General features: G+C 52.3%; 1 protein-coding gene across 1 annotated transcript; it reads right to left on the bottom strand.

Annotated features, from left to right (window-relative positions):
- Positions 1-686: 686 nt before the first annotated feature.
- ADIPOQ (adiponectin, C1Q and collagen domain containing) lies at positions 687-5,417 on the bottom strand. Its single transcript, XM_082766819.1, has 3 exons — positions 5,075-5,417; positions 2,734-2,953; positions 687-2,606 (listed from the first exon to the last, which is right to left on the bottom strand). Exons 2-3 carry the CDS (start codon positions 2,942-2,944, stop codon positions 2,080-2,082), a joined length of 738 nt encoding a protein of 245 aa, XP_082622945.1. The 5' UTR covers positions 2,945-2,953; positions 5,075-5,417; the 3' UTR covers positions 687-2,079.
- Between the last annotated feature and the right edge of the window lie 4,153 nt (positions 5,418-9,570).

Genomic DNA, 9,570 nt, shown 5'->3' with positions numbered 1-9,570 from the left:
TCCATTTGAAAATGTTTGAGGGGCCACGAAAAAAAGCCGCAATGCTGCAAAGCTTTGATTTGCTCCTTTTGATTTAAGCTTCTTATATAATTTGATCCAGCAATTGCTTCATTTTTAAATCTCCTTTTGTTTATGGATTAGTTTCGTTCCCTCGCTCCTCCCGTTCCCTTCCCATTAACTCACACAGTAGGAGCAGGCTTTTTTTTCCAGCTGTCTGAACTCAACATTATCGACCTGAGCGCCACTTCAGGACTTGCTGGGTCTGGTGTATTTGAAGTTGCCTGGGCTAGAGGAGCCTCTCCAGCTCCTGGCTGCTCAGGAACCATTCGGCTAGTTCCTGGCGGGTGGATCTGCGGACTTACTCTGGAAAACCGAGCTGATCTTCCCTGAGAAGGAGGGAGTGCAGTGCGAGGTGGTGTGATGCTGAAGCCTTGACGACAGCTAAACAGGAGGTTTTTGAGAAAGCACCAGGTGGGTGACCCTGTGTGTGCTGGCACAGGTGCCCCTGCCTTCCTGGCTCAGAGCGAGCCACACTGGGATCTGCTCAGTGTGTGTAGATAATATTTAAGTATAATCTCCATATACTTTTTTTTTTTTTTTTTCCTGGACTGCCTGGTAGGGCTGCAAGAATGTCCCATTTCTTTAAACCCTTCCCAACAATGCATACAAAAACACGAGAGCATCCTTTACTGAGACAGTATTTTATTGTTGTTATTTGTAGTGTGGTTGTTGACTGTAGTGTAGAAAATGCAGCTGCTGGAAATATTTTCAGCTGAAGCTTTTTGTGCTGTCTCGTGCTGGTAGTGATGCATTAGCTCTGTGTGCTGGCTTGCTCTTGAGCTCAGTGGGAGTCTTCTTTAATGTATCTGAGAAGCTATCAAATGCTCTTCACTGAAAGGCAGGTTCCTCGGAGAGCAGCTTGGCAGGATTGTCACCAAGCTCAGCCCTAACGCCCTTCCCTCCATCGAGCTGATGTTGCTGAGAGCTGGGCCAGGTCTCGGGGGTGTTCGTGCCAGGAGCCTCCCTCAGTGGGGGAGGCTGCACCACCTGAGCTCTGCCTGGCTGGTGCCCGAGCCCTTGCCAGTGGCACTCTCGTAGGGTGGAGAACCAGCAAAATGGCTGTGCTGGCTCTCAGCCTGCGGCTGAGCTTGGGAACTATTCGGAGGGGAGCCGGGACAGGATCCTGCCAGTCTGCAGGTGGAAACCAGGGCACCTTACATGCTGCAGCCTCTGGGCTGAATGAACACTCCTGCCATCGCTTCTAGTGCCAGGTCAGTGAATTTGGGAAGGGCCACCTCCACCTCAGGAGCTGCGAGGACCTTCTGCTCTTCTGTGCCCACCCCAGGACCCATGAAGCCATGCAGGCAATGGGCTGCTGCTGCTGTGTAGCCTCACAGGTGCCCCGAAGTCTTTTCAGGTAAATCGAAAGAGAAGATCCCTGACCTAAATGAGCACGTCGTCTGAATTAGAGGTAATGATAGGGGATAAACATAAAAGGAAAATCATAGGATTGAAGTTAATGAAAGTGAGTAATCTGAATATATTCAAAGGTCTGGGCTAAAATAGGGAGACGACAAACCATGGGTGGACGTTGAAGGCCCTAATGAGACTGGGAGATGTAATGGCAAAACCGCAGCCATCGGTTCCAGCTGCAGGCAAGCACAACAATGGCTTTCAAATTTTAAAATGCTGGCTAAAATATGTACCTTTGGTGTAAATGAATCCAAGTGGTTAAAAAAGGGAAATGTAGAATGTGATATTTAAAAATAACCATTGTTTTGGTCAGCTTTATATTTAAGAAAGGCCAGCTGATCTTTAGAGTTACTGTTTCACAACGTGGTGGCTGCCTTTGGGCCCAGGTCTCTACAAAGAGAGCAAGAGCAGAGGTAGGAGCGAACTCTTGGCCCCACACAAGTCATTTTGTATATAACCTCACTGATCTTACAGGAGGTAGGGTCTACCCTTGGCAGTCGTTGCCCCCACAGAAGGGAATTTTCTGGTGAATATAGTATAGCTATAGTGCCAGAGCTCTGTCTGGGGTTAAGCTGCTGTGCCTTCTCCCGTGCAGCACACCCTGCTCTAATGGAAATCCATGTCTGGGTACAGGAGGAAGCCCATGAAAGTGGAATCGTTGATGTTGTCAGCATAGACACCGTTGTTGTCCCCCTCCCCGTAGATCTGGAGCCAGACCTCATCCCCTGAGCTGAGGTGCAGCAAGACAGAGCCGCTCGCCTGGTCGATGTTGTTGGTCTGGAACTGGTCGTAGGTGAAGATGACAGCCTTGTCCTTCTTATAGAGGCTGACCTTGACGTCTGACATGTACACCGTCAGGTGGTAGGCGAAGTAGTAGGTGCCGGGGATGCTGCAGAGGAACTTGCCGGTGCTGGCGTCATAGTGGTTCTGCTCATTGTAGAAGATCTTGCTGAAGCGGATGGGGACGTTGGGGTGGGGGGCTCGCTCCGTCAGCCCCACGCTGAAGGCGGAGCGGTAAACATAGGCCCCTTCGCCCTTGTCTCCCTTCAGCCCTGGCTGTCCTGGAAAGCCTCTTGGCCCCTCTGGCCCTGCGCTTCCCATGGCGCCTTGGTCGCCTTTGGAGCCTTGCAAACCTGGGGGACAGAGTTGGGGTTGGGAGCTGTTGGTACTGAGCTCAACACCCGTGGTGTGAGGCACCGTGTCCACCCCAACCCCGAGCAGAGCTCCTCTGGTGCCACCGTACCGCACGCTCACACCAACCTTGCTCTCCTTTCTCTCCCTTTAGTCCATCTTTTCCATCTTTCCCGTCCCTGCCGGGGAGCCCGTTGTGACCGGGGTAGCCGGGTGCTCCTCCCATCCAGTTGGCACACGGTGTTTTGGGGTCGGGCTGGGGTTCCTGGGCGGCCACCTCCGTGCAATGGGGGGCCACCAGCAGCAGTGAGCAAAGGAGGAAGCCTGCTGAGTCCCTCATGGTCGGTTCCTGAAGTGGATAAGGGCTTTGTTAACTTCAGAGGTTAAAAGGGAAAAATAAAAATAAAGTGAACAAAAACCCCACTCTTGAATAACAAAGCACAGGTGGTTAAAACTTGAATCAACATATATGAAGGAAAGTGATTCTGCTTGGCCTGATGGCCCCTCTCCATCCCGTGGGGCGCTGGCATCGAGTCCAGCCTGCTGAGCCAGGGGAGGGCCCCCAGCAGAAGCGAGGACCTCAGCCCTGGAGCAAACCCAGCATGGAGAGGGGCAGGCTGCGGGGCTGTGCTTCTGCACTGGGGCAGCTGGAGCTTGGGACTGAGCCCGGCAGATGTTGAGATGAGATGTTAATGAGATGTTGATGATGAGATGTTAATCTCATCAGAGCAATTGGTGTGGCTACCCCGAACCAGGTGTGTGGTAACACACTATGGCCAGCCGGGTACGCGTTCCTGAGGCTCACAGAAATGGGTGGGTCCTTAGCAGGTTTGGATCAGGCTTTTAGGAAACACATTTCTAAATGCCCATTGTATAATGCAGCTCCCCAAGCAGAGATTATACCCTGGAACAAAAGGGTTATCCTGTTACGAGGATTGTAAGTGGCATACAGGACAACAAATGTGGATAACAGGGTGGCCTCTACAGTCCCTTAACTCTGTAATTTCCAAAAATATATATATTTCACAGCAACTTCCTTGCAGGGTTGATTTTTTTTCTTAAGTGAGTTATTAAAATATCATATTTCCAATAGTGTCTTGTTAGCTCTGGCATAACAGCTTCAATGGAAGCTAAATAGCAACGAGGTTACCGTGATTGTGTTTTTTTGTGGGATGTGGAAGGGTTTTAAAGAAAACTTCAGCGCTCTGCACAGTGAGTCCAGCAGGCAGCACCCAACGTGTAGGATTAAGGAACTCTTCAAGCCATTGGGATCCAGCACCCTGTGGTGGGAACATAGCCCCCCCAGCTGTGTTTTGATGGTTTTGCTGGGGTTAGTTCTGCTTTCTCATACACTGCCTACAAGTGAAGTAGCATTAAAACTTCAGTGTCGTGTGCTCAGTGCTGAGAGCTGGAGCCAGACCTGCTGGTGCCACAAAGCAGCCCTCCTGTAAGCTCAGGGTGGGAAGGGCAGCCCCCCGGCCATCATCCTCCTGCCTTGTTCTGTGGGGCCAGGAGAGGTGTGCATCCTGCAGCACCCTGGTTATGTTTTGCAGCCTAATTTTCTCCTTTTTAATGAGAAAAGTGCTGCGATAAGCAAATAGAAAATGATTTCTAGTAGATGTTGCTACATTTTGACTCTGATCACAAGCGATTTGCTTGTTGGAAAAACCGAGCAATTCTCTGGCATTTGCATGTCAGTGGTACCTTTTCGGGTGAGGACCTGAGTACTCCTGGTAGCTTTCAGATAATACAGGAGCTCTTGAGGAGATAGAAGCTCCTGTGCCTTATACAAAGTCTATGCTGATGAATGAATGTGACCCATAAGAACTACGCCATTCAGCATTGCAGTGCCACATAGCTATGCGTGTGTGTATTTGTGTGTGTATATATACATACGCACACAAATTTTGCACAAAACAGAAAAAAATGCTATGTTTTCCAGCTCCCATATTTTCTTCAAAGGCTGTTAGCTGGGGGCCTGGGTTACGCTGATCTCTTTTCTTTTTTTTTTATGCTAACTACAGGCAGTGTACTTCTTGCTGCAGTTCCAGCAGTGACTTGCTGCTGGGGCTCACCCCGTAAATGCGAGTGGCACAAGTTTCCAGTAAGGAGCATGTACAGCTCAGGGAGATTGGAGCCAAAGCAGCCTTCTTGGGGCTCTTTGTGGAAAGAAGGGAATCCAGAGGTACCCTTACAACGCTCCCTGAAAGAGCCATGTGGTTTTTTTACTGTCGTTCCTGACTACTTTTGATTTAGGAGTTTTGGTCTCTAAATAGCGTTTCCAAAAACAGGAGTGTGAATCTAAGGGAGATCGGCTATTTTGGGTTTAAAATAATCACTAGCTAGTCCAAGAGTAAGCCTAATAAAGGAAACTTCTGTGAACAGAGAAGCCTGTCTGTGATTTAGCCCAAAAGAAGAGAAAATCCAGAATTTAGGAAGAGGGGAAAAAAAAAAAAAAAATCAAGCTTACCAGCTCTTTGAGTCCTAGTTGGCTTGCTGCTGTCTCCTTAGAAGTGAAGTCCGGCTAGCATGTCACTGTCCCTAAGGGCACAAGCAGCTGTCAGCAAAGATGCTGTGTTTTCCATTTGCTATTGCGCATGCTGGCTTAAAATTTGGCTTTTCCCATTATTTTTTCCTGGTCATTGCTTGGTTTTGGGGCCACTTATATAATCCAGTTGCAAGTAATAGCTTGTGAAGATATCCGTACCAGGGGAAAGGCTGGTTTGGGAGTTTCAAATGAACCCAAACAGAAATGTTTGGGGGGGGAGTCAGTGCCTGAAAGCTCGCTTGTCAGGGGCTCAGCTCTTGCAAGCCCCCATGAACAGCAGCTGCTCTGGGTCAGCTGGGAGCCCTTGTTAGCAGCTGGTGGAGAAAGTGTGTCTACAGGCTTGTGTTAACACCTTTGAATGTTTTCTTCTTTCTTTTTTTTTTTTTTTTTTTTTTTCCCCCCAGTGTGCTAGTAAATTGTATGAGAAATGTTTGCTTCTCCTTGGAGCTGCGGCTGCCGCACCAAAGAAGGGAATGGCCCAGGACGGGGCAGTGCTGGGGAGAGCAGAGCAGTATTTCCAGCAGAGCTGGGCTGACAGGCCGGCCTCTGAGCAGCTGGCACACGTCAGAGCCGGTGGAAATCCACGGAGCAAGCTCAGCCCTGTGGATTGTTTTCAGTCCATCACAGGTTTCAGCCTTAGGCCAAACCAAAGTTGTCTTTTCCTGCACTTCTCTCCTTCCGAAGTGGGTGCTGCATCTCAGAGGGGAGGCTTTGAGCCCTGGTCACTGCTGGGCAGCTCAGGGTTAACTGGGTGTAACCTCAGCAAACCCTGCCTGCAAAATTGGGCCGGGAAAAACCAAAGCTAGGTGTTGTCCCAAGCAAGCACGGGGAAGCGGTGTTGGGGAGCTGGAGTCCCTGGGGATGGGGAAAGCTCGTCCAAGGGGGTGTCAGCAGAGAGGTGTCCTGAATTTCTGCTGCTCTAAAGAGATGGCTATCTAGGGGGGAATAAGAGGATGTGTAAATGGATTAATTTCTTTTATGTAGAGCTGGGAGTCGGCAAGGGTAAGTTCTGAAGTAGTGAGGAGAAGGCCAAAGAAGGGAGCAGCTGTTGGATTGCTGCTTGCTTGCTTTCTTATTTTGGTCGAGTTGTCGGTCCAGCATTTGAAGAATTTGGATTTTATTTTTTTTTCTTGACAATAATTTTTTTTCCAGGCAGGGTTGAGACTTAAGTCAATCATCCCTCATGCAGTCCCAGTAACACAGGACGGAGAACTGCTTGGAGAACTCAGTGGAGATGAGAGGTGCCAGGAGCCAGGCAGATTGTTGTCTCTGCCAACTCTCGGCTTGACCCCCGAAATGCATGGCTGGAGAAGTTCTGTAGGCTGATGGTGTCTGAGGATCAGACGTGATGTGTTTAATAGGTAGTGCTGTAATTGTGGCGTGGCATTTTGGTTCAGCTGTATGGAAAATGCCGCAGGCATAAATGACCCGTGGTCCATCAGCAGCCTTCCAGACAGTATCTCTGCTTCCCCCAGGAGGGCAGGAAGTCTGCCACTGCCCTGTGCTTGTGCCCAGGTGCTCCTACCCGCCCGCTCTGGGCATTGGGGCCAGCTCCCATTCCCACTGCGGGGTGAGCTGCTCCCGCCTGTGGGATGTGAAACACCCCAAACGCCTTTGCTCTGCCCGGTGTCACACCAAGCCTGCCGCCCAGTGAGGGTTGCTGGCAGGCAGCAGCTCCCCCGGGTGCTCTGGGTGTTTTCGGCTCCCCATGAGCATTGGCCACCGGCCTTGTGTGGAGCCTGACCTTATTTACTCTGCTGGGCCCGATCCCAGCCTGTGAATGTGAGAAATGCAGAACTGACGGATTGCAGACTGCAGGCTGCCCAGAGAATTAAAAATAAGCCCAAAGTTATATTTAGAGTCTATAAAGCATAGCGGGAGGCTGATTATCAGCTGCGCTCCCTCAGGCATGGTCCCTGCTGCTGTGGGATGAGGGCTGAGGGCCGTGCCCCCCAGGGACGCCCGCCCTGCCCCGTCCCCTCGCCTTCCCCTCCGCCCTGGATACTGCACGTAGGAAGGGCAGCACAGTCTCCACTTCACTAAAAACAGCGAGAAGTGTTTATGCCGTTCAGCGGGCAGGCTGCCAGGCTGTGAAATGCTCTTTCCGTGCAGCCCCAGGCTGTGCGCTGTGGATGGCCAGCGCCCCACACCACAGGGGTGTGAGGGGAGCCTGGCGGTGCTTGTGCTGAGGGTGCTGGTCTTGGGGAGCCCTCACCCCCTGCTCTGCCCTCACTGGGTGACTCAGGGCTTCCAATTTCTCGTCCTGTTTCACTCACACAGATGGGCTCTGCTCGTCCCTGCAGCTGGCAGCTCAGGCAGGGTGGCTCCTGCCAGGCTGGAGCACGCTGGTGTCCCTCTGCTCGGTGACCGTGGGTGATCTTCCTGGCCCCAGGGAGCGCTGCTTAGCTCCCAGCAAGGGATCTTGGCACGTCAGTGTTTCTCATGCCGAAGGAACAGGACATCCAGACGTGTTTGTTCGGGCCTTGGGGCTGTGTCAGTCCTGCCAGGTCCTGCCCTCTCTCATGCAGGCTGGCAGCTGAGCCAGGCATTGCTCCTCTTACAGGCCAGTCTGGGCTGGGGCTTGCTCTGGGGTGGGCAGGGTTGGGGCAGGGATCAGAAGAAAAGCATTGGTGACCCGGTGTGCAGCGTGCCCCCTGAGCCATCCCCTGTCCAAGCACCCCACCAGGCCGTGTTCCCAGCAGTGATGGTGTGCTCCCAGTGAGGCACCTGGGCACGTCTCTGCCCAGCTCTCCCCTGCCTTCACCCAGCTGACAGCAGGTAATCCTGCAGCCACCCAAAATCTGTGTGCATCCGTCGAATCACGATGTTATCATCAGGTGAATTGTTTATCCGGAGAGTATTTCTCAATACCTGATCAAAACCTGATCTCCTTCTATGACAAAGTGACGCGCTGGGTGGATGAGGGAAAGGCTGTGGATGTGGTCTACCTTGACTTCAGCAAGGCTTTTGACACCGTCTCCCACAGCATTCTCCTCAAGAAACTGGCTGCTCTTGGCTTGGACTGGCGCACGCTGCGTTGGGTTAGAAACTGGCTGGATAGCCGGGCCCAAAGAGTCGTGGTGAATGGAGCCAAGTCCAGTTGGAGGCCAGTCACTAGTGGCGTCCCCCAGGGCTCGGTGCTGGGGCCAGTCCTCTTTAATATCTTCATCGATGATCTGGATGAGGGCATTGAGTGCACCCTCAGTAAGTTCACAGATGACACCAAGTTAGGTGCGTGTGTCGATCTGCTTGAGGGTAGGAAAGCTCTGCAGGAGGATCTGGATAGGCTGCACCGATGGGCTGAGGTCAACTGCATGAAGTTCAACAAGGCCAAGTGCCGGGTCCTGCACCTGGGGCGCAATAACCCCAAGCAGAGCTACAGACTGGGAGAGGAGTGGTTGGAGAGCTGCCAGGCAGAGAAGGACCTGGGAGTGATGGTGGATAGTCGGCTGAATATGAGCCAGCAGTGTGCTCAGGTGGCCAAGAAGGCCAACGGCATCCTGGCTTGTATCAGGAACAGTGTGGCCAGCAGGGCTAGGGAGGTGATTGTCCCCCTGTACTCAGCTCTGGTGAGGCCGCACCTCGAGTACTGTGTTCAGTTTTGGGCCCCTCGCTACAAGAAGGACATCAAGGTGCTTGAGCGGGTGCAGAGAAGGGCGACGAAGCTGGTGAGGGGCCTGGAGAACAAGTCCTACGAGGAGCGGCTGAGGGAGCTGGGCTTGTTCAGCCTGGAGAAGAGGAGGCTCAGGGGCGACCTTATCGCTCTCTACAGGTACCTCAAGGGAGGCTGTAGCGAGGTGGGGGTTGGCCTGTTCTCCCACGTGCCTGGTGACAGGACAAGGGGAAAAGGGCTTAAGTTGAGCCAGGGGAGTTTTAGGTTGGATGTTAGGAAGAACTTCTTTACCGAAAGGGTTTGTTGGACACTGGAACAGGCTGCCCAGGGAAGTGGTGGAGTCACCATCCCTGGAGGTCTTTAAAAGACGTTTAGATGTAGAGCTTAGGGGTATGGTTTAGTGGGGACTGTTAGTGTTAGGTCAGAGGTTGGACTCGATGATCTTGAGGTCTCTTCCAACCTAGAAATTCTGTGATTCTGTAATAACTTAAACATGGAGAAGAGCAGCTTTCTGTGCAGATGTGGATTTCTGCATCACTCAAGTCAGCTGTGAGGTTTGGACAATAGATGGTGCTAAGAGCCCTGGCAGACCAGCTGCTGTCACGCCGAGCCTCCTGCAGTGGCTGCGGGGCTCTGCCTGGGCACTGTGCAGGGCCGGCAGGGAAGGTGAGCAGGCGCAGGGGCCCCACAGCCCCAAGAGCTTTGGTGGGAAGGCAGCCCTGATAGGGGTGCTGGGTGGCTGCTGGGGTATTGGGATGAGCCTGGTGGCAGCCTAGCACCATCCTCGTGCACATCCCCCTGCGGG

The sequence above is a fragment of the Aythya marila genome (assembly GCF_965140915.1).
Source record: "Aythya marila genome assembly, chromosome: 9".
Taxonomy (NCBI): domain Eukaryota; kingdom Metazoa; phylum Chordata; class Aves; order Anseriformes; family Anatidae; genus Aythya; species Aythya marila.
This window is presented reverse-complemented; position numbering and strand designations above follow the sequence as displayed.

Coding starts and splice junctions, on each gene's coding strand:
- ADIPOQ (XM_082766819.1), bottom strand. CDS start 2,944: ATGAGGGACTCAGCAGGCTTCCTCCTTTGCTCACTGCTGCTGGTGGCC. Junction 2,607..2,733: donor GGGAGAGAAAGGAGAGCAAG/GTTGGTGTGAGC, acceptor TCTGTCCCCCAG/GTTTGCAAGGCTCCAAAGGC.